The 25,837-nt window shown below is 41.8% G+C and overlaps 1 protein-coding gene across 1 annotated transcript; it reads right to left on the bottom strand.

The window, feature by feature from the left end:
* Window positions 1-371: 371 nt before the first annotated feature.
* On the bottom strand, window positions 372-25,322 carry LOC124281940 (WD repeat-containing protein 91-like). The gene is given in 18 exon segments (XM_046717946.1): window positions 372-902; window positions 2,161-2,352; window positions 3,392-3,504; window positions 4,388-4,496; window positions 6,282-6,429; window positions 7,533-7,627; window positions 15,097-15,193; window positions 15,968-16,062; window positions 17,316-17,347; window positions 18,093-18,317; window positions 18,465-18,471; window positions 18,848-19,052; window positions 20,245-20,360; window positions 20,939-20,988; window positions 20,991-21,020; window positions 22,127-22,249; window positions 22,851-23,115; window positions 25,195-25,322. Coding segments are annotated over 18 exon segments (2,184 nt in total). The 5' UTR covers window positions 25,318-25,322; the 3' UTR covers window positions 372-743.
* Window positions 25,323-25,837: the final 515 nt, after the last annotated feature.

Genomic DNA, 25,837 nt, shown 5'->3' with positions numbered 1-25,837 from the left:
AATTAACATGGGTAATCATTAACCTTGCTGCACTTTTCAGGTGTTCAATCAATGAGCAATGGGGAACTTTAGAAGTCGGCTTCCCATATTGTACCCTGTTGGAACAGGGAGGCTGTGTGTCAAGATGAACAGGGACAAGATTAGCAGGGTCTACCTGTATTTCTTGAGTCAGTGACATCCTGAACACAGGTATCTGCCCATCACTTACAAACACCGAAAAGTACTAAAGAGTATAGGGCTCTCCCCAAATCCATGTAAATGTAATTTGTTGTGAGAGAATTCATCCTGAACATTAAATAATATAAGGACCTATTCATGAGATATGGTGAGTGAGTGACTTGGGTTTTACGCTGCTTTTAGCAATATTCCAGCAATATCGCAGCGGGGGACACCAGAAATGGGCTTCACACATTGTACCCATGTGGGGAATCGAACCCGACCTTCCACGTGACGAGCGAACGCTTTAACCACTAGACTACCCCACCGTCCCCTGAACATTAAACAATATAAGGACCTGTTCATGAGATATGGCGAGACCTTAAAATATCAAATATTGCACAAATCAAAATATGTGATATATTCTCCTTTGACACACTTAGAACATGTCCACTTGAAAAAATAATTTCATTGGAAAACTATTTGTCACATGGCTCAATATTTGACATCACATAACAGAATAACAATCAACAACTTTTAAGTAGAGTATTGAAGTTTGACAAAGCTGAAATGGCTGGCATCCTTGTTCATTGTGACAGCAAGGTTGACACTTTTATCTTTCCGTCCATGGCGCCCATGAGGCAGACTCTTGTGTCGACAGATGGCGACCAGTCTACGGTTGTGACTGGACTCTTGTGACCCTGCAGCTCCATGATCTTCACGATGCCGGGGTCAGCCTCTCTGGTCTGGAAGAGATGAAGATTGTGGGATGTGGTTGTGTATCTTGGATCAGTGAGTGGTCAGTTGGGTGTGGAGGGTCAGCATATGGGCAGTCAAGTGTTACCAGTATTGGTTATCATTCCCTTGATCAAGCATTTTGTTATTCCCCTTGACAGAACATGATTATCATTCCTCTTGACAGAGCATGGGTTATCATTCCCCCTTAGTAGAGCATGGGTTATCATCCCCTTGTTAGAGCATGGGTTATCATCCCCCTTGTTAGAGCATGGGTTATCATCCCCTTGGTAGAACATGGGTTATCATCCCCCTTGGTAGAACATGGGTTATTATCCCCCTTCGTAGAACATGGGTTATCATCCCCCTTGTTAGAGCATGGGTATCATTCCCTTGATCAAGCATTTTGTTATTCCTTGACAGAACATTAGAGCATGGGTTATCATCCCCTTGGTAGAGCATGGGTTATCATCCCCCTTGTTAGAGCATGGGTTATCATCCCCCTTGTTAGAGCATGGGTTATCATCCCCCTTGGTAGAGCATGGGTTATCATCCCCCTTGGTAGAGCATGGGTTATCATCCCCATTGGTAGAGCATGGGTTATCATCCCCCTTGGTAGAGCATGGGTTATCATCTCCCCTGGTAGAGCATGGGTTATCATCCCCCTTGGTAGAGCACCGGTTATCATCCCCCTTGGTAGAGCATGGGTTATCATCACCCTTGATAGAGTATGTGTTATTGACCTTGACACAACATGGGTTATCACCCCTTTGAGAGAGACACAACATGGGTTATCACCCCTTTGAGAGAGCATGAGTTATTCACCATGACAGACCATGGGTTAACAAACCCATAAAATAACGTGTTATTCAAGTTGACAAAATATTTAGGAGATACACATACTGTGTTGGAAAATCAGAGGTATATAACAAAATTATAACAGCTCTAAATTTGATTTAAAACCGAAAGCGTAGGTGAGGTTTAAATAAAATATTTAGAGCTATTATAATTTCGCTATATACCTCTGATTTTCCAACACAGTGTGTTTATCTCCATTCTACCATAACCGTGTTATTAAGATTTTAAAAAAATACATACTGTGTTGGAAAATCAGAGGTATATAACGTGATTATATACCTCTGAATGACTTTGATTAACCAATCACAATCCAGTATTTACTGAAGTCATGGTAGAATGGTTATTGATTCCTCAGCAAATCATGCATACATGATATGTCAGAGCACATGACAAATTATTGTAAATGTTTACCTGATACAAGACTCCTTTGTTTTTATCACATGTGAGTATATACTGGCCCTCGGGGTCAAAAGCAAACAGTCTCCCCCGCGGTACTTCCTTGTTCCCTGTCGGACTGGTGGCCAGGAACGGCAGTGCTGCCCCCTGGTGGATTGCCAACTCCTGAACTATGGTGCCAGTCTTGTGGATATTCCACTGTATAAACTGGAAGTGAAACATTACAGATGTAGCCACAATACACTGGATTAGTATTTCTCATAGGCTTATGCTGTCCCCTAACATGTCAATATACCTATCTCAAGTGTCCATACTTCTGTCACCATAGGGCCGGTGGGGTAGCCTAGTGGTTAAAGCGTTGGCTCGTCACGCCGAAGACCCGGGTTCGAATCCCCACATGGGTACAATGTGTGAAGCCCATTTCTGGTGTCCCCTGCCGTGATGTTGCTGGAATATTGCTAAAAGCCGCGTAAAACCAAACTCAGTCAGTCAGTCAGTCTGTCACCATAATGAATTTGCCCCTCTAAAATCATCAATTTTTAACTGGATCAGCTATCAGTGAGCATGGTTTATGCTGCTTTCAGTAATACTCTAGCAATATCATGACAGGGGGACACCAAAGAAGGGCTTCACACATTGTTCCCATGTGGGAATGAAACCTGGACCTCTGGCATGACAAACGACCACTCAAACCACCTGGCTACAATGTTACAGTCACTAACCTTTGATCACTCATATAGGCTACACCTTTCTGATGGTGTGTCATTGCATGCCTCTTTCCTCTTATTAACTACTGCCTTTACGTACTGTCTACACAGTTACGTCCCCTACCTTCCCATCCCCTCCCATACTGAAGCAGGACGTCTCATCAGAGCTGAACTGTACAGAATGGACCTCCCCATCGTGAGCCCTACCTTCCCATCTCCTCCCATACTGAAGCAGGACGTCTCATCAGAGCTGAACTGTACAGAATGGACCTCCCCATCATGAGCCCTACCTTCCCATCCCCTCCCATACTGAAGCAGGATGTCTCATCAGAGCTGAACTGTACAGAATGGACCTCCCCATCATGAGCCCTACCTTCCCATCCCCTCCCATACTGAAGCAGGACGTCTCATCAGAGCTGAACTGTACAGAATGGACCTCCCCATCGTGAGCCCTACCTTCCCATCCCCTCCCATACTGAAGCAGGACGTCTCATCAGAGCTGAACTGTACAGAATGGACCTCCCCATCGTGAGCCCTACCTTCCCATCCCCTCCCATACTGAAGCAGGACGTCTCATCAGAGCTGAACTGTACAGAATGGACCTCCCCATCATGAGCAGGCCACTGGGTGATACACTTCTGTTGCTGGATGTCTGCAGTAAAAGATCTCATGTTACAGACTTTCAGTACACACTGAAAAGAAAACCATTCCGCTCTCTACTCCATATAATGAATGCAAACACTTCAAACATTGTGATTTTTTTTCACATTCAGTTCAAATGCATTTTCTTTGCAACAGTTTCCGCTGCCTGTTAATGCCACACTCATCAAAACATGAGCAACATCACTACTGCTGGCAAATAATCAAGATTGTACTAAACAAACTAGAGACTGACATTATGAGCACCACTGAGTGAGTGAGTTTTGGTTTTATGTTGCTTTTAGCAATATTCCAGCAATATAATGGCAGGACACAAGAAATGGGCTTCACACATTGTGCCCATGTGGGAAATTGACCCTAGGGCTACCCCCCGCCCTTATGAGCAACGGTACTATGATGACATGCAAAATAGGCCACCACCCCGATCCACTCAGTCACTCCTTAGATTTGGGTCGGTTGTTGTTTAACGCAGCTCTCAGCAATATTCCGGCTATATGGCAGCTATCAATAATTCAGTCTGCACCAACACAATCCAGTGATCAACATCACCAGCGTGTATCTACTCAGTTGGGACACGATGACATATGTCACCCAAGTCAGCGAGCCTGACCACCCAATCCTGTTAGTCGCCTCTTACGACAAGCATGGGTGGCTGAAGACCAATTCTAACCCGGATATTCACGGGTAGATTGACATGATAACATCACTTGTCATCAGCGTACAACGACATGCAAGAAGATCACCACCCTCACCCCACCACTCCGACCCAGTTAGTCATTGCAAGAAGTACTAAGGACCTAACTTCTACCACAGAAGTACTAAGGACCTATTCTACCACAGACACCCCCTGGGAGAAAAGACTCCAGCAGACTGACCAAATATCCTGATCCTTCCATCCGCAGCTCCGGTCATCAGCAGCTGACCATTATGGTTGTACTGACAGCAGTTGATGGCCACAGGGGTCGGTTCCAATGGGAGCTGTTTCTGTCAACACAATACCCCACACCTTCAGACATCTCACGAACAAAGACTGAGTACATCGTATCATTGCTTCATTCTAATGGCTACCAGCAAAGTGAAAGCATGATAAATGATACTTTATTACATGACGCGACTTTCTACTATTATTTTTATTATTATTATTGGATATTTATATATTTATATATTTTTTCCCTCTATCATTGGATGTCAGTCTCAACGTCACATCATATTATCAATCTCAGCTCCCTGGGGATCATACAACTCTTGCTGCCACAAGGCGCACTGAGTTATTGTGCCTTTCCCATCCTTACAAGGTACCCATTCAGAGCTGGGTGGACTGGGATATATAGTCACAGAACTTTGTCCAAGTTAACTGCATGTTGCTGTACCCGCAACAAGGTGTTTGCACGTATTCATGTGGCCACCATCTGGTCATATAGCAACGGATTTGTGGGTTCTTTTAAGTGCACAGGGTTGTATACTGTACACTTGGGTACTAGGGTTTGTTAGACTCAGTATAGCAGTGTTGGGAATAATTCTGAGCCTAAGTTTCCTTAGACTGTGACGACACCAGCAAAGTGAAAACATTTTGAATGATACTTTATGACTCCAGCAAAGTGAAAATATTTTAAATAATACTTTATGACAACAGCAAAGTGAAAATATTTTGAATGATACTTTATGACACCAGCAAAGTGAAAATATTTTAAATAATACTTTATGACACCAGGAAAGTGAAAATATTTTGAATGATACTTTATGACACCAGCAAAGTGAAAATATTTTAAATAATACTTTATGACAACAGCAAAGTGAAAATATTTTAAATGATACTTTATGACACCAGCAAAGTGAAAACATTTTAAATAATACTTTATGACACCAGCAAAGTGAAAATATTTTAAATAATACTTTATGACACCAGCAAAGTGAAAATATTTTAAATAATACTTTATGACAACAGCAAAGTGAAAATATTTTAAATGATACTTTATGACACCAGCAAAGTGAAAATATTTTAAATAATACTTTATGACACCAGCAAAGTGAAAATATTTTAAATAATACTTTATGACACCAGCAAAGTGAAAACATTTTGAATGATACTTTGACACCAGCAAAGTGAAAATATTTTAAATAATACTTTATGACACCAGGAAAGTGAAAACATTTTGAATGATACTTTATGACACCAGCAAAGTGAAAATATTTTAAATAATACTTTATGACAACAGCAAAGTGAAAATATTTTAAATGATACTTTATGACACCAGCAAAGTGAAAATATTTAAAAAAATACTTTATGACACCAGCAAAGTGAAAACATTTTGAATGATACTTTATGACACCAGCAAAGTGAAAATATTTTAAATAATACTTTATGACACCAGGAAAGTGAAAACATTTTGAATGATACTTTATGAGACCAGCAAAGTGAAAATATTTTAAATAATACTTTATGACAACAGCAAAGTGAAAATATTTTAAATAATACTTTATGACACCAGCAAAGTGAAAATATTTTAAATAATACTTTATGACACCAGGAAAGTGAAAACATTTTGAATGATACTTTATGACACCAGCAAAGTGAAGATATTTTTAAATGATACTTTATGACAACAGCAAATGAAAATATTTTAAATGATACTTAATAACACCAGCAAAGTAAAAATATTTTAAATGATACTTTATGACACCAGCAAAGTGAAAATATTGTAAATGATACTTTATGACACCAGCAATGTGAAAACATTTTAAACGATATTTTATAAGAACATGTCTCACATCCATCTTCATAGTGCGGAGATCCCACAACATGAGTTTTCCTGGCTTAGCCATTGCGGAGGTTTCCGAAGACCCACTTCGGAGACGCTGCACCGTGGCCGAACACACGAAACTCATGCCCACAGGGTTGGCTGTGATGTTGATGATCCTGGGACAAGCAATCAATGTCATCCTTATCACAGCAAATATAACAGTAAAAGTAAAGTTAACATAACTCTAAATTAAACTAAACATCAACCATTTTACCACAGATTCTTTCATGATCTGTGCCTATATGTAGCAATAGCTTAAAAAATGTTTAAACAGGAACACTCATGATATAAGCTAAACATGAACAGGCCCAAATATCTTTAAAAAAATGTCTTTTTGCCACCCTAGAGAGAAAATCTTGTTGAAAGACTGACTGACTGAGTATGGTTTTACGCTGTTTTTAGCAATAGTACAGCAATATCACGGCGGGGAACACCAGAAATGGGCTTCACAAATTGTACCCAAGTGTGGAATTGAACCCAGGCTTTCGGCATGAGGAGCAAACACTTTAACCAGTAGGCTACCCCACCGCCCCCTTGTTGAAAGGGAGTTGGTGAGTGAGTTTAGAGTTATCATGCCAGGGATACCAGAGATGGTCTTCACACATTCCCCATGTGGTCAGTGTATGAATTAATTTTGAAAAGTCACTGACAGGCTAGTTAAGGAAACATGTTGCTAGCCCACATCATACTTCACTGGCCCTGCAAAATATCAATATCAATATGCACATTGGTCAGAATTGGTGAGGTGCTTGGTAATGGAAGATGGTAAGTTAATGTCACCCCTTGGAACAATATAAATCAAACAAGCACAAAAAAGTATGATTTCTTTCCTTATTCCTCAAATACAAGTTGGAGAAAACACTGCTGTAATGTGCAGCTCACTTCTAGTGCAAAACTTTTGCGGACCGACTTTCAACACCATATCATGTACATTACATAAAGAACCAAATTATCTGAGATGTTCAGCTAGCCAGTCGGGATAGCTTTAACAATATAATACTGTCACGATTCACAATCAGCTAGCATTTGGCTAGCGGGCCAGTAGCTATTTCGAATGCTGCATGTGGTGTAATGAGCAATACTTCAACTACTGGGCTACCCCACCTTCCCGTTCATGGTACTGGGTCGTCTCACTTCAGTCCCTTGAATTAGGTCCTCAAACTATGGATAAACCCGTTTTTATCATCGAATCCTTTCCAATATATTCCTTGCTTCATACCTGGGATAACTTTGGTCTGCCTGAACTTCACGAAACGTCTTGATCTCTTTGACATCAAACAGACGAATATTTCCTGTACGGTTGCCCAACAGAAGCTGGAAGAAACAGAAAGATGATGATTATCATCGTGTTCATCATAATGAGTGAGTGAGTTTGAAAATTTTAACTATAAATTGTATATTTATATACTTATCCTGTCTCACGACTTCCACCTCTCTCTCTTCATTCGACCATGAGTGGAAACGAATTAAAACTTTGCTTCAGGCCTACCTTGCCCCTCTCCCGTGCTGTGCGTGCCTTCCTGTGTCAGTCGTGCTCACTAGTCCATGACAGCACGAGGCATGCGCAGTCCTCACCCATGTGATCACCTCACATACTCATTCTCGATCTTGGAGCCATAAAAGGACAAAACCGGAACGGTGGTAATCTATGTAGTGGGGAGGTAGGGAGGGACTTTATCGCGTGAGATAGGATAAGTATATAAATATACAATTTATAGTTAAAATTTTCAAATTTTTAAACTTATCCTATCTCACGACTTGCACTATCCCACGGTAGGAAGGTGGGTCATAGATTACCGAAATTCAAGCGATAACAGCTAAGTGTTATGCCCAAACAACCGTGAGGAAGCAACTACAAGGTAGGCCAATAACTACCAAGTTACTACGCGATGCGAGGGTTAGAAGCGAACCCAATTGACTTACTAAGCACAATTGCTCCCAGGAACCGAGATTCCCGAGCAATGTGGTGTTCAGTCACTACCTTCACAAAGTGAAAGGGCGTAAGCCGAGTGTAATCAGTCGACGCCCACGATTTCCAAGGTACCCCGTAATAAAAGTCTAACGACTAGTATCGGGCCAGCCCTGCTTCAAACAACCCCACAGACACCGTCCGAGGAGGGTGAAAGAGAAATTGAATCGGTAAAACTCACAATTTTAACGTTCAGTACCACAACATCATCTTATGACTTCCACTACTTACCACAGTAAGATCACATAGATGTGTATAGGCACTTAGGAGCATGAACGCTACTGAAGTGTAACACTTCGGGAAAGACTCACTTCACTGATTTAATTACTCCGTGGAGCAGAGGACAGTAAGTGAGGTGGCGACTCTCTGTAGTCTCAAACAAATGAGAGGAGAAATCTATATCCCGGAAGAAATAAAGACGTAAATCAGAAAAAGTTTTTCAGATTTATTCAGATTGTACACAAGCAGACACGATCGCGACTTGGGATCAACTGCACAGTGGGATCCATATAGCATCGGAGCACAAGGAAGTTCATTATCTGCGATGTTGTGCCGCTGATAACTGCTGGGCAAGGACGAGTGGTCCAAACTGATGAAGGCCTTGAATATCCGTCACCGACACATCTCTGAGGTAATGAGATGAAAAAACTGTGTCAGATCGCCAAAAACAATCCTCCATTATGGCAGTTAACGAGCAGTTGCTATGCAACGCCATGAGAAGCCAATGCCCTGGTTTCATGAGGGTTGACTGCCGTAGGTATTGTAGCTCGTAGCCAATATGAGAGTGTTGTGCGAGAGACTTCCGCCTTGGAAGCAGTAGACAAGTTGTATAAACAGTCTCAGTCTCTTACGCAGACAGCGGCGCTCTTGCGATGCTTTAAGGTAACGCTACGAAGTGTAACACTTCGGGAATGACTCACTTCACTGACGTAATTACTCCGTGGAGCAGGGGACAGTAAGTGAGGTGGCGACCCTCCAGCGTCTCAAAAGCGAGACCTGCGATGGTTAGTTCGAACCCATTGACTTACTAAACACAAGTGCTCCAGGGACCGGGATTCCCGAGCAATGTGGTGTTCAGTCACTACCTTCATGAAAGTGAAAGGACGCAGCTTAGCGAGTGTAAACAGTCGCATTCCCTCGATTTCCAAGGTCTGACGACCAGTATCGGGCCAGCCCCTGCTTCGACACAACCCCCACAGACACCGTCCCGTGGAGGGTGAAAGGGTAATTGAATCGAAAACTCACAAGTCCCAGAAGAATCGAAGACACAAATCAGAAATAAAATTCAGAATTTTATTCAGATTGTACACAAAGCAGAAACGATCGCAACTGGTGATCATCTGCGCTGAAGCTGATGGTTGTCCCGAAAAGCGAACAGGCGATAATGACAATGCTGAATTCCAATTCGTTGTGATGAAGGGCCCTTTCTCCTGATGACCACTGCTAGGCCACTTGATGGAGAAAGTGAGCGCCCCAGCTTGCAAGATGTGCCAACGAATAGGTGTTGAGTCGGTATGAAGGGCACCCTAGAGACTCCAACACAAACATTCCACTTGTTGAGCCACCAACGAAAGACTGAATGTAGTTGTGGGAAGACGAATCAACTCCCTGGGGTTGTCGTCCCCGATGTATGGGCACAGAACCATCTGAAGAGAGCAAGTTGCAGCTGGCCCCTGTAAGTCAGCACTTGTGCCGACGCCAACCACCCTAGTAACTTCTGCCACTGGCGAAAAGGTGTGGGTTGGACCAACACTAGTGGTGCGTTGCACTGAATCTTGTCCCACCTCTCCTGGGGCACAAACATCATGACCTGGCATGTTGAATATTGTCCCAATAACAAGAAACAGCGGGTCGGTGTTACCCCTGATTGCTCCAAATTTAGCAGCCATCCTAATTGCGTGAGCAACTTGATGATGAACTGTCTGTGGAACGGAAGGACGACTGGATCCTGCTGGGCTTGAACACAGTCGTCGATATTGTTGTCAATTGTCACGCTTCGACAATGCAGGTAGCTTGTTATCAGAATGGGTATCTGAGTAAACAACCACGGGGCTGCGCATATGCCCATACAGCAGGATCCTCCATTGGTATCAATGACGCCCCATAAAAGTAAATCGAAGATACTTCCGATAGTCTGGATGTATCCGGATGTGAAGGTAGGCGTCTCACAGGTCGAGGGACTGACTGACTGACTGACTGAGTTTAGTTTTACACCGACTTTAGCAATAATCCAGCAAAATCACGGCGGGGGCACCAGAAATGGGCTTAACACATTGTGCCCATGTGGGGATCGAACCGGGGTCTTGGGCGTGACGAGTCAACGCTTTAACCACTAGTCGAGCAACTACGTCAGTTCTGACGGAGTGCTCAATGTCATATGTTTGGCGCATGGAGATTGTCAGTCAATCTACAGGAACGTTCACATTATAAACAAATTGTAGAAATTCGTAGGATCGGTGACCTCAGGAACGTTTCTTTTGGCCGAACAAAATAATGGTGCGCCAGGTGGAGTGATATAGGTAGTAGATCGCTGCCTGGTGACAGTCCTTGCATAATGCAGTGACCTCTGAACTCAGTGCTTGACTAGGCAAACCGTTCACGGGTGTTTCTGTCCGTCACCCTCAATAAGCAGTCTCTCTCGACTGGCTGTCAAAATCCCGACACAGTCACTCTTACCGGGAATGGCAGCGTTCGTTGTTACTTGCATTTATAGGCTGGAGTTTGGTATCCGATTCGTGGGACCAAGAGAATTCTGCAAGGGCACTTCATAGTCACTCTAATCATCAAAATTCCGGTAAACTAACAGTAGTCCGCCATTTGCAAATGTTACACACGAGTGACAAAAAATACGGACAACATGGTCTTTGGTTAACCGGGCGAGTCACAACCCATAAATTCCGGGCTGAGCTATGCTGGCTATTTGACAAAACATTGCTGGTACCATGCGCAAGAACTTCATCCATTTGTTATCTGTCCAGAAACTTGCTTATCATGTAAAACAAAGGGAGCTGAAGATGACGAGCCGTCTGCAACAATTGCACCCAGGGATACACAAACACGCTGTTACCAGTAGTCTGTAGTAACAAGACTCATCGGAGCGTCCGTAGAGTATTCCTGGCTAGCAAGCACGTATCTAGTTATGCCATATCGGTGGTTGCAGAACTGATATCTACACCGAAGGGTAGAATCGCTTGAACCGAATCATTCATCAAAAGTGAAGATCGGATGGTAGATTAAATCTGGAATGAGATGAGCCCCGTCACGGAGGACTCTTGAGAACTGGGATCATCAGGCCGTCAAGTGCCGAAGCTGATATCTCTAGTTGACTGCGCTACTAACAACACATGTAAGTCAAATCGGCAAGGTGAAGCACATAGCTACTACCTCTGTACATTGATCTTGAACGGCCAGGTGAACTGGTTCGACGATAGGAGCTTTTCGACCAGGTGAAGCGATCATGAGCGGCTGGTAAATCAGTTCAGGGTGGAGAGCCGAAAGTTGACGGATCTGAATCAGTCCGATGTGATCTGAATCGCGACTGATCAGAATCGGTTCGGTAATCCAAAACGGTTAAATGAACTCAGCTGATGGAGAGATCTAGAACGCTCAGATGAACCGGTGAGGCGAGGTGAAATGTTCCGCCGAGGTGAATCGTTTCGGTGCTGTGAATTGAACCGATGATGTGAACTGTTTCGGCGATAAGAAACAGTCTTAATATTATGGCGACTTGAGTCAATGTCGTATTCACATACGGCGTGACGAAACGGTTCGGTCTGGTGAATCTATTCGTGTATGGCGAACCGATTCGGTGTGGTGAATCGGTTCGGCAATTTGACGGTACGGTCTGGTGAAACCATTCGGTATTGCGAGCCGATTCGGTGTGGTGAATCCATTCAGTATGGCGAACCGATTCGGTGTGGTGAATCCATTCGTAATGGCGAACTGATTGGGTGTGGTGAATCCATTTGGCGATGACGAAACGGTTCGGTCTGGTGAAACCATTCGGTATGGCGAACCGATTCGGTGTGGTGAATCGGTTCGGCGATTTGACGAGGTAGATCGGATGTGTGAGTCAACTGGCAACACAGAGCGTTTTGATGAGGCGGAACCACGAGAAGACATCTAATGATGCGCCCATAAAATTATCACCGTCTGACATGGGCAACTGCGGACGACGAGCAGGTAATACCGGTCGTTAAAAGCGGGGGTTTGTCGGGTGATCAACTGTTGAAGTGTAATGAGCTCTGACTGCCAGCCATCGGGAGCAAGCATGTCTACATGCTCTAAAACGCCCTTAATAAGGGAGCACATTCCCCGACAACGCTTGCTCCAGGAACATGACGATTGGGGATCCGAGGAAGTAAATATTGTCACAGTGTGCGAAAATTACGCTTACTGAGTCTAGACTGACAAGATCGGGATATCCTGATTCACCTAAAGTGAATGAGACCGACTTCGAGAATCACTCTGACGAAAACACACCGTACGGCTAGGTGAACCAGATCGAAATGGCCAACCACCTCGACCAGGCGAGACTGAACGACTACGGGAATCAAAACGCTGTGGTGAATTGATTCGACTATGAGATGGTGCGTCGAACTGAAACCTATGTTGAGGTGAACTGAGTCGGGAATGTGAACCCGTTCGTCCTGGTGAACCCCTTCAATTACGTGAATCAGTTCGGTCAGGTGAACCCATTTGATTACGTGAATCAGTTCGGTCAGGTGAACCCATTCGAAGATGTACTGGTGAGCCGCTTCGGCAGGGTGCGCCGGTTCGGCCTGGTGAGCCGGCTCGGCAGGGTGAGCCGGTTTGGCTGTGTGAGCCCGCTCGGCCGTGTGAGCCGGTTTGGCATGGTGAGCCGGCTCGGCCGTGTGAGCCGGCTCGGCCATGTGAGCCGGTTTGGCGGGGTGAGCCAGCTCGGCGGGGTGAGCCGGCTCGGGAAAGTGAACGAGACCTAGAACGACTCCTCCCAGCCGTGGAAATAGGAGAGCGGGTACGTTCCAACCGCCCCGATCCCCGCTTCGACGATGAATGCTTTGAAGTTCTCGAAGTCTGTGATCGTTCCGAAGAAGCAGACCTACGAGATAATGTAGATTGCAGGTCTGGCGAGACTTAAATATCGGTCATTACCACCCTGGTACGCTTCATGAGAACTTAAACTGGGTGAGGGAAGCTCCCCTAAAGCCTTCTAACGCTTCAGATAAATAGGAATCCGACGAAGCGTCCATAAAATCTTCGCCAGGAGAGACGGGCTGCATTGAGAACGGTGAGCAGTGAGGGTGGGGCGATCTAAGCATTGTTTCTTAGCGGGAGATGGACCAGACCCCGCAGAATTAGTCCTAGCCCTATCTGCCAAACGTCTGGCACAAGCACGTTTGTAAGATTTAAACGCCTCATTAGACAGACCTGAACACTTCGGAGAGCGTGTGTCCCAGTCACAAACACCCACACAATCAACACACGATGTGTGTGGGTCCCATGCTGAAAATACTTTATTACAACGGCGCAAAACATCCGTTTACTGGCCTGAACAGGCTTAACCATTTTGAGCAAATCTCAAAGTTTTAATTCGTTTCCACTCATGGTCGAATGAAGAGCGAGAGGTGCAAGTCGTGAGATAGGATAAGTTTAAAAATTTAGTTTTACGCCGCTTTTAGCAATATTCCAGCAATATCACGGCGGGGGGACACCAGAATATGGACTTCACACATTGTACCCATGTGGGGAATCGAACCTGGGTCTTCAGTGTGACAAGCGAACGCTTTAACCACTAGGCTACCCCACCGCCCCGATCATCATAATGATGAGCTTCCTTACTTATGATGACATCTTTAAACAATTAACAGATTAACGTACACAAATTTTGTAACATAAGAATTAAAAGTAAACCATTGTTGGAACTCTTCAGAGACATTGTCTGCTTGACAGGTTATTCCTGCAAACTTGAACTAATATTTATGTAAGATATGGAAAATGAAATCTGTTTAATATCATAAATTGTTACTCGTTTTTAATGGTTTGTAACCAGCGCAACATACATAGATATGCTTGTTTGCTGTGTAAACTTGCACTAAGCAATACTACAGCCATAAAACAGAGGGTAGTCTGAACCAGATGATCCAGTGATAGTTATTATAAGCAAATGTCCATGACATCAGGGTACAATGAAATGCTTTCTCTGAAGTCACCGAGCTTGACCATCTGATCCATGAAGTCACTGCTTACAAGGAGAATATATTGACGGGACAGTGTCTTGCCGTGCCTCCCTGCCTGGGTACCTTAACCTGACCAACTCTGTCACACACACACACAGTGAGGTGAGGTGAAATGGCTTTTAACGTTGTACTTAAGAATATTTCACTCATATGATGATGTGCATGCGTGTGTATGTGTGTCGGCTTGTACTAGCCCAGACTTAAGCTGGTTTTATAGTGCTAGCTCACTGAGATACCATGCTGCAGTTAAGCAAGAATACCCCACTCAGACTCCGAGCCGACCAGTCCTTGTTGTACCCATTAATGCTGAGCACCAGGCAGGGAACAGCAAGTACCATATTGTAAGGTCTTTTTAGTATGACGCAGCTGGGGATCGAACCTGCGACCTTCCGCTCTCTGGGCGGACCACTACACTTACTACAACCACTACACTAACTACAACCACTACACTAAGGAGGCAGTTCACCGAGCTTGACCATCTGATCCATGAAGTCACCAATTACATGGAGTATATATTACCTTGTGTGACATTGACTCCCCACTGGGGTACTTTAACCTGACACACAGTGTTACACACACACAGTGAAGATGCTCACCCATCTGTCTGACTTGCTGGTCCACTCCAGAGACAGGAACGCTGATTTGGACATCACCGTTGCTGTGGTTGCCGGCTGAGGACTCCAGGTCCAAACTCTGAACAAAGGAGATCACTGAGCTTATTTATCAACACTATCATATTTTACCTTCATAAATAAACTGCAAGTGAATCAGTGGCACTTGTGATTTGTAACCAGGCAATTATAAAGCGATTATTTTGAATTAAAATCTTGCCAAGTAGTGCTCTTTCCTGATTGACTGGATGAAAATGGTAGAGGCCGTGTATTGAATTACTGTGTCACTGATTTCAAATTGATTCTAAATATATTTTGGTGTTAATCACTTGCATAAAAGTACACTATTAGGTCAGGTTCCTATTTGGTTATTATTGTTAATGTTTTTATTTATACAATTACACTTCAAGATATTTTTGTGTTTATGGAGATGCAAATGTAGAGATTGGTGCGAACACTTTGCGTTAATCCTGTTATTATGTTTTTCTGCAGAAATAATCAATTCAATTCTTAAATGATCTAAAATATATTGACTGTTACAACTGTACATCCTACATTACAGATTGTTGAAGACAACATGGCCGATGTCAATACTTCAAGGAAGGGAGATAACTCTGATAAGGCTAGCGTCTCCAGTACACACATTGTACTCATGTTGAGAGCCAAACCCTGGTCTTCAGCTTCATGAACTAACACTTATGTGTGAGTAATTATGCAAAACATTCCTGCACAACATCCAGTTGATACTATGGTTACCAAGTAGGAAATACCTTTTGAAATAAAGTAGATGTTTGGCAAATGTGATTCAACAGTGACAAGACTGACAACAGTCCATGAACATTAACAACAAACTTACTTGACCACACCATCAGCGTCAAGACTAGCGATGTACTGCCCCGAAACACTGAACTTGCCATAAGATATAGCTGAGTGATGCTCTGCATATTCGTCCTGCAAACAAGATTAAGATCAGCAAACACCAACAATACAGTCATCCGTCGCAATAACACTCTTCGCGATACCGCAGATTCGGTTGAACCCGGGGTAATCCGTGGCTCCCATAAAAAAATAGTTGCCTAACAATCACACATCTTCACAACATTGAAAATGTAATATTTTAAGTAAAATTGATATTTTATACTTATCCTGACTCATGATCTTTTGCTTAGCTCCCTCTTCTATGCGAATGTTAGTGGAACACTTGAATCCTTTGTAGTTCCCTAAAGCGGATGTAAAGTACACTCACCAAGAGTTACCTCCCTTTCCCCGAGCAAACAGTCATGTGACCAGCCTTACTTGTCACTCTCTCCCTTTTCGCCCGAGCGGATGGTTGGGCGAGCACTGGAGTCCCGTATATGGCATATATCCTTTATATTTAGATCCTATTTATTGTAATTACCGGTACGCTGTGTATGGTATTTGGCTATAACTAACATGATTATATGTAAAAAAATTTTGAAGAAATTGTTTGTATTTTGTGACATATTGTCATCGTAATGTAACTTGTTTACATTTCATGAAATCTTGCAGTGTTTGCAGGTACCGGCTATCAGTGGCTGATCCTCACCCCCAATGCCCATCATGCATTAAGCCATGTTCTTCTACCTTGCGTTGTACATATTGCAGTGGTTTATCAAATTTACAATTTAATCAATATTTGTCTTACCATATCAACAAATCCGCTGTTGAGCTCTGGTTACCGGTAATCATGTTGTAAAGTAGCAAAATGCAGTGCAGTTTGGAATTAACAGTGTTTATCGTACATATCACATATTTTCAGATGCTAAAAACATTCAGGGCTTTCTTGAATAATCAGATGAACAGCAGAACGAAATACGATTTTATTTGGCGTTATTACCGTATTATGCAGGTGTCTAATAGCCGAGAGTCATCCATGGACCCCAAGACCCGCGTTATGGCGAGGGATGACTGTACTTTGTTTCACCTTATTTTATAGCTTAATGTAGTAAGATGAGCAAAAGTAGCTCTCTCCCAAATCACCAATAATACAAGGAACCTTAAAGGTTCCAACCACCAAAACATCTTCTTCCAAAATGAAACCAAGCACCATATTGATAGTGAGGAAATAGAGATCTTTACTTAGATGACAGACAGTGATTTCAACCATAACATCATTGACTGGCAAAGGAGAGGATCAACTTGCTCAATGCAAAAAGAGGATGGTATTTCTTCAGCAAACATACCTGACTTAGCAACAGGAAAGGACAATCTCCTTCTGCAATAAAGATTGAAATACACCTTAGTTTAGGACATTGTGTTTTATTCAACATTTCCCCACAGTGTTTCAATTACATTATGGCATGTCCGTTCAATCATACGAATGTGGTGGTAAAGGCACCATCATGCAGGTCTCACAAACACAAAATTTGTTTTCTTCCAACAAATCAAGAATCAATTGAATGAAAAGTGGGATTCAAACGAACAATCACAGGATCCGGCCATGGCTAAGGGATGTAACTCTGGACAGTGAATTGTTGCAACAAAGAGAATCTGTCCCCTAATTCAAACACCATTTAATCTAAAAAACCAGTTTGTTTGTTGTTTAATGCAGTACTCAATATCCCAGCTATATGGCAGCAATCTGTAAATCATCAAGTCTGGACCAGACAATCCAGTGATCAACAGCATGAGCATCGATCTGTGTAATTGGGATATGATGACATGTGTCAACTATGTCAATGAGCCTGGCCACCCGATCCTGTTGGTCGCCTCTTACGACAAGCATGGTATGCTGAAGACCAATTCTAACCCGGATCTCTGCACGTCTCAAGTGAGTGAGTGAGTAACACTGAGTATTGCTTTTAGCAATATTCCAGCAATATCACAGAAACCAGAGACACCAGAAACGAGCTTCACACATTGCAGCCACTGCTCCTCATCTCAAGTGACCAGTAATGCAAACATATCAGTTTCATGAAAAACTTGTACCAAGATTAAACAGATCGGGTCTGTATCGTTACCTGGAATATTAGCCACGCCCTCAGAGGAACTGACTGAGGCAGAATCTGGCATGTCAACTGGCTTGACCTTCTCCGGCTCGCTACTGATACTTTTAGCTGGACTGACTGGTGGGGTGGGGTGGGTTCGGCGAGCACCCCCAAAGGGTGGGGCAGTCTGACTGTTTGCTGAAGACGGGTAGAGGACAGGGGTGGATCTTCTGACACAACAGGCTTTATCTCTACTTTCTATAACATACAGCCATAAGAAATTCATTATCAGATTTCATCCAAATTCCATGAGATGTTAGGCACTTATGTTCTTAATAGTTTCTGTATATCAATAATGGTTGATTAATGTGATTTCCATGGAACATGAATAATCGGCGTGTCTACGTAAATGCTGTATTTCATCAAGTAAAGAATGGAGAGTTTGTCTTCATTTTAGGTACTCTAGAACCAAGTCCTGGTGGGATGAAAATGATTTATTCATAATGGCCTGAACAACCCCAAAACACTTTTAACTCTGTAAACAATTCAAGAGGTTAAAAGAAAAACATGCCGATGTACACTGGTCAGCTTTTGGTAAAACTAGAAGAAATAAATAAACACCATTCTGTATCTCACCTTTTCATTTTGCTTTTTGGCATCTAACCCAAGCAGTTCCTTCCTCTGCTTTTCATACTCTCCAGGATTCATTCTATTTCTAGGTGGCACCACAATATCAGGAGTTGTCATGGCAACAGGCCCTCCTGAAGTCTGAAACCCAGTCAGGGGGCTGACGATGGCACACTTTGTGCTACTCTTCTGAGGGATGGCTTCGGAGGCTGGGTGATGGGGTGGGTTACTTTGGAGACAACTTTAGCTGGCTTGGGGTCAACTTTCATGAGGGTTGGTTCTATTTTCCTCCGACCAATCAGAGGGGAGGTGAGGTGTAGAGGGAAGCGACGAGTCTTTTGTTGTTTCTCTTGAATTGTCGTGTCCCTGATTAAAAATCACAAAATATATTTCCAATAGATTTTAGTCTTTTCAAGATGAAACAGAAAATCATTATCTCTTACCTATTTATGGGGACCATGGATATAAATGACAATCACTCTCATGCATGTATACACACATATAATTTGTATTGTGTTCAACACAAACATGATGAAGCCATTGAAGTCAAATGGTTCTTTCAGTAAGTCCTTGGAAGATTTGGTTGGTCAGTGTTTTTTATATTCCTTTATGTCCCTATATATCAAAAATGTATCATGGCCATGTCAAGTTGGTAGCTCAAACTCAGAACGAGGCTAAATCCAAGATGGCCACCAAAAAACCCCAACATTTTCAAAAAAATGTCAATTCCAAGCTTTATGAGAAACGTTCAGCAAATAGGTTGGAAATGTAAAACAGAATTGTGGTGCTAATGTGATTAAAAGTATTTAATTAATATCAAGTTTTATTTAACTGATACCTTTAAATCATATTTTTCCTGATTTTTAAGTGTCGAAGTTGTAAGCTCAAAAAACATTTTCAAAAACTCATCATTTCATTTATTCTGAAGACAGCTCTTTAACTTTAAAAGTGAGAGCACCTTCAAGTTCCTTAAAGTGGTTTGTGATAGTCACTGTTCAGCATCATAAACGTCAGCATTGACGCTTCGGCATGTCATGTTCCTCGCATACCGTGTTGTCACAAGTCTGGTTCCGACATGTCACAGTGCATTTCAGTGCATTGGTAAGGCATTGACGCTGATGATGAAGTGGACGTTTATGATGCGGAACAGTGACTAGGAAAAAATATGATTCAAAAGGTAGCAAAGAACACAACTTGATATTAATTAAATCATTTTAATCATGTTAGCATTATTTGTACCTCCCTATTTTCATTTCCAACCTATTTGCTAAACTTTATTTACAATTAAAGTTTGGAATTGACGTTTTTCGAAATGTTGGGATTTTTTACGGCCATCTTGGATTTAGCCTCGTTCTGAGTTTGAGCTACCAAACCGACATGGCCATCATACCTTTTTGATATGTAGAGACCATAACAACTTAAAGAAACATAAAAGTGTTTGGTCCCTCAGTGGTACCGAAAAATTGTCTGGCTCATGGCCTAAGGGGCAACTTCAGGGAAGTAAGTATGGTAACGGTCATGGGCTACAAGACTTGTATTGAAACATGTCTGAACTGACTCTGAAAGTCCAGAGAAGTCGTAGATGAGGTCTGATGCTGAAGTTTTGACCTCTGTCGGCATGTCCTGTTCCTTCTGTAGCTGCTCTGCCTCGGCCTGCTGACTCAGTAACATCACCTGTAGGGAGGAACATCCTCAGTAATGAAGGGAGGCTCTCCTCAGGGGAGTTCAAACACTGACTATACACTCTGTTAAGATGTGTTAATTTTGTTCTTAAAATACCCTTGGTCCATTAACTGCCCTAGCTTCTCAGACAGATTTCAATACACCACCAACATAATAGACATTACAATGTGATCAGTTAAATACCTGCAAGATACATAAGTAAGTGAAAATTGACATTTATAGCGATGATCGCTACCGCTGTCAAGATTTCAGTTAACTGCATGATTTGCATGTGTATCGTTAACCGGCAGCAACCAATATTTTCTGAACCTTTTCATGTTTGTTATGAAGGTGCTCAATTGTGTTGACTAGGCTCCGCCATTATATATGAAGCAAATGCAAGTGATATGTAAAGTGGAATCTGATTGGTCTGCTGGAGGAGCAAAGAAAGGCCTCATAACTCATTGTCACACACAGAGTTGTAAAACATGGTTATCACACAGATGTCACACTGTTAACATAGGTATCATACAAATTTCTCACACACTCAGCACACAGATATAGCACCGATATCACACACAACTATTCACCTTGTGTTTCAACATGCTGTTCTCCTCCTGAAGCATCTTCATCCTCCGAAACCGTGTTCAAAACTCAGCAGTGTTGGCACAGGTGAGAGAGTCAAGGACTGGGACAATTAGTTTCTTACACTCACAACTTATTATTACTATATATAAAATATTTTCTTATTTCGTATTAGAGTGCCCAAGTTTGCACCATCATAACCAACAAACTTAAACTCATAATCAGGGCATCTCTGGGCCCAAACACACAATCATAGGATTCTTGCACACCCAAGGGCAGTAACTCTAGTGTGCCACCACGCCTCTTTCCACATTTTTTATCACTAACTAATAGCAAAATCGTCACTATATAGAACAAACTTATGGAGAACAACTTCTTTTTATTTGTGAGTGCGACGTCCGATACAGATTCTTGTACCGTTGTCAAGCAGCAATGGAACATGAAGAAGGGGGATGTATATATATACTGAATGTAACAATGTAACAAAGAAAACAACATAATTAACATAATTGGCTAGGCAGTAAGCTGATGAAGCCAGAGAGTAGACAAAGGACAGGCGGGGAAGCTAATGTTGTACAAATAATAATGAGATGTTTATACAGCAGAGTTTATAAATAATACAGTAGATTGGGCTTGGTGGATGAATACATCATAAGCAGATGGAATGAAGTATCCTTGGTCTCGGTTGATGGTTGGCAAAAGTTTGTTCTATATTGTACTTCCCAACTTCTAAAATGCCACTCAAAATAAGAAAAAATCGTCAATCTTAAGCAACTGTTAAGTAACATGATCCTGTTTTCATGTCATGGGTGGGGAGATTTCTCTACAAATGACACATGACCATCAAACATGGCGCTGAGACTTATACCGGTAAATGTTACGGTACTTTCAAGAGTTCTCATAATAAATATGAGGGTCCTACAAATTCAAGAAATGGTGCTGATAATCACCAAATTATTTTCTAAATAAACATTTTAATTACAGAAAATTTATGTATGTTTAGTATATTGAAAATTATTGTGCATCCTTCACAACACAATAGATATTTTTTTCTCCATCCATTTTGTACATCTGTGTGTATTTGGCACACATTCATCACAAAACCCCTCCACATAATTATCACATTTGTTGACTGAACAAACATTACTGTAAACCAATCAAGACAATGACGGTACTCATGGACAAAAGGATATGCATGGCCTGAAGGATGACGCTGAGGAAGTTGTGGAGAGACAGGATGAGGGTGTCCTGCCACTGTTTGGTGAAATACATGGAGAAAAGCGGGTTCTCCTGGGGGTTCTGCAGAAAGGGAAAGGCTGAAATCAAATCATATTTTGGGTTATTAATACATTGACAGCTGATATTAATTATTATATTTAAGACCAATGACAATTTTATTCAGTTAAACCATATACAAAATGTAGTTATTTTAGTTTAAACCTGAAATTAAATTAGCACTCACCGTTTACCGAGTTCAACAAATAGTGTTATAGTATACTTTTCTGGCCTCAAAACTGACAAAACATGAAAGATAAATAATCCTGTCATCAACATGATCAGTTGACAGAATAATAATAAGATTATCACAGATTCATTTTCAAACTAGTCAAGAACATTTACAAGAACATAACAGTAGAATTAGCATTTCTCCACAAATAACCACTCTCTGCTATCACATGTAATCTGTATTTGAGTTTGAATTTGACAAAACACATGTTATACATGGAAATTAACAAATGATGATCTCTGTTAGAATTGATTGTCATCAACCCATGCTTATCCTAAGAGGCAACTAATGAGTCGGTTTTCAGGCACGCTGACTTGCTTGACATATGTCATCATATCCAAATATCCCCTCCTGTAAAACTGTACAACAAATTTGGCTATGGTAAAAATGGAAGATCCTTGTCAACATACCAAACCACTCTCGAAACTCTGGTTGGTTCTGTAGTTCTGGTGTCATCTTCTCGAAAAACTCAACAACCTTGTCCGGCTTGTTGGTCTGAGCTGCATTGATGACGTACATCTTGAGAAGCCCCACCTCCAGCTTGCGGACGCTTGTCATGTAGCGTTGCTCTAGACGGGCGAACAGCCGGCGGTTCATGTACACCCAGTAATCTTTCAGGCTTAACATGTCGTAATTGGTTATACATGCTTGAAGCTGATCGATGATTTTGTCTGCCTGCAAAGACGGACCAAAACAATAAAAATGTGTAACATATGTTATATTTGGGATAACACTTTCTTAGTAAAGTACAGATTCTAGTACAGTTTGGGTTGAGTCCCATACGGGATTCGAACCCACACCCTCAGAGTCAGACGCCTAGACCGCTCAGCCACCGCGGCTTCCACAAAAATGGAAGTCGGATAACTGGTAGTCTAGACTGCGGACTTTGTGTACCCCTCTGATAAGTGTTAACTGGCACAGCTCCCACGACCGAAAGCTATGAAATACACAATGCCATTTTAGAAAGTGATCAAATGTAACATATATTATATTTGGGATTACACTTTCTTAGTAAAGTACAGATTCTAGTACAGTTTGGGTTGAGTTTCATCCGGGATTCGAACCCACACCCTCAGAGTCAGGCACGTAATCACCAGCACACAAAGTCAGACCCCTAGACCACTCAGTCACCACGGCTTCCACAAATATGGAAGTCGGACAACTGGTACTACAGTGGTAGTCTAGACTGCGGACCTTGTGTACCCCTCTGATAAGTGTTAACTGACACCCCCGATTGACTCCCAGAGTGTTCTAATCCTAAGAAAGAATCCCAACTCAATCCCAAAAATGTACTTCAGAATCTGTACTTTTACTAAGAAAGTGTAATCCCAACTATAACATATGTTACAGTTGATCACTTTCCTGGACTCTGAGCATTTCAATCCTGGATGGGACTCAATAAAGATGTGATTTAAATTAATCCCACTAGATCAATCACTTCAATGGGAGGTTGCACATGTTGTTAGAAATCATTCACTGGTCTGTCCAGTCAAGATTTGAATGTTTACAGGCCCTCTTCCTTTAGCTGATTCTATGCTTTGTTGTTAGTGTGTCATCATACATCAATACCAGTCATTAGTTTGTTGGGTAATTTTGAAACATATTTACATTGAAAATAAGCCCCTTCTCCAATTTACTTGAGGACTCTGATTGGGAAGTGCTCATTTATAGTGAAAACATGACATACCTTGAAGTTTAATCAGAATGGTCAGTTTATAACCATAACATATCTGCGAGTTGTTGATAATGATGACACAAAGTGGAGATGATGTCAGCGAATAACAACCAACAGCAACATAGAGATTGTAATGTAATACATGTCTGTTGTGTGATAGAAGGACATATTTTGACATATTGACATAATGTGATATATCATCAGTCTACAACGAATTTGCATGCTTAGTTAAGAGTGATACAGACTTTGGGGAATAATCCCTCAATGAAAATTTTCAAGTATGAGTTGTCTATGACATTCAAGTTGAGGGTCTGTGACATAAGGGCCTTCATAATTTATGTGTGTGGGGGTGGGGGTGGGGTTAAGAATTGATGATTTTAAGGGGGTCACCCATTTTGTTCTGAGGAGGTAGGGGGTCATCAATTTTGTACACGTTTCTAAGGGGGTCAGCAAGTTTGTACATAAAAATATTTTAAAATTATGCTTAACAAATATTGGAAGGGAGGGTCATTGATTTTGTACATGACATGCAGTGTGTGTGTGGGGGGGTGTCACTTACTTTGTCATATAAATTTTAGCGGGGACATTCACATTGTACATGCTTCTCCATATAAATCATCATCAAAACCCCATCCCCGGCCATAAATTATTAACGTTCCCTAAGATGTTCACGATGTTCAACGAGAAATTATGGGAATATCACAAATTATGATGTCGTTCTGATGATTCATATCATCTTATCTAGCCTGGTAATGTTATCATAATAAAGTTTATCATCAGTTAAATCGAAATCAACATGATCACTCTAAACATCCGAAGATCCTCCATTCAAAGACTGTCACAGGTTTACCTTACACATTTTCTCTCGGTATAATTTCAGATACCAGAAGGTGACACAAACCAGCAAACGACGAGACACACCCAAAGGTACAAGACAAAGAATCTGTGACGACCACCATGAAATCACAATTTCAATTGACAATTTTCAATTTCAATTCATTCCATTTCCAGCAGATACAAACGTTTGTATGATATAGTTTACTGAGACAGCATGCTTGCAATTACAAAATGGATGTTACCCGTAATCCCTTTTCCTTATCATTCTTGAGCTCACTGTCGAAAGCCTTCTGTGTTTGTGTAAGGCCACGAAACAGCAAATAATCTTTGACAAGTTCGTCTATTCTTCCAGCAGCTGCGGCCATGTTTATGATCATGTGCCCGTGTCAGCGCCCTCTCTAAACATTAGATATTAGAGTCAAGGGATATAACTCGTGACTCGCGTACTGATAAAAAAAGTTAAACTTGGACATGATTTTGCCCTCAACTCATTTATTTCTCACATAAACCAGTCACGTTGGTAATAAGATTCAATTGTAAAATGTAAAGAATGGCAGCGTTTAACACACACGATGATTGAGTTTTTAGATTGAGTAGAAATAAAGTTATATCCGCGGTAAGAAATGCAAAGAAGATGTACATGAATAAAATTGATGAACAAATAAATAATGAACATGGTACAAAACATGGTGGCGTTTAGTTAAGAATTATATAAAAGCAAAACACACCACTAATATTAATACTTTTCCTTCGATAATCCAAAACGATAAACTATATGATGATAGTGCTGATATAGCAAACATTATGAATGATTTCTTTGCAGATCAGGCAAGAGTAGCTGCTCCTAACAGGGATATTCCTGAAATTCGTTTAGAGGTAGATAAC

The sequence above is a fragment of the Haliotis rubra genome, unplaced genomic scaffold, assembly GCF_003918875.1.
Source record: "Haliotis rubra isolate DU_JTF1 unplaced genomic scaffold, ASM391887v1 Scf290, whole genome shotgun sequence".
Lineage (NCBI taxonomy): Eukaryota > Metazoa > Mollusca > Gastropoda > Lepetellida > Haliotidae > Haliotis > Haliotis rubra.
This window is presented reverse-complemented; position numbering and strand designations above follow the sequence as displayed.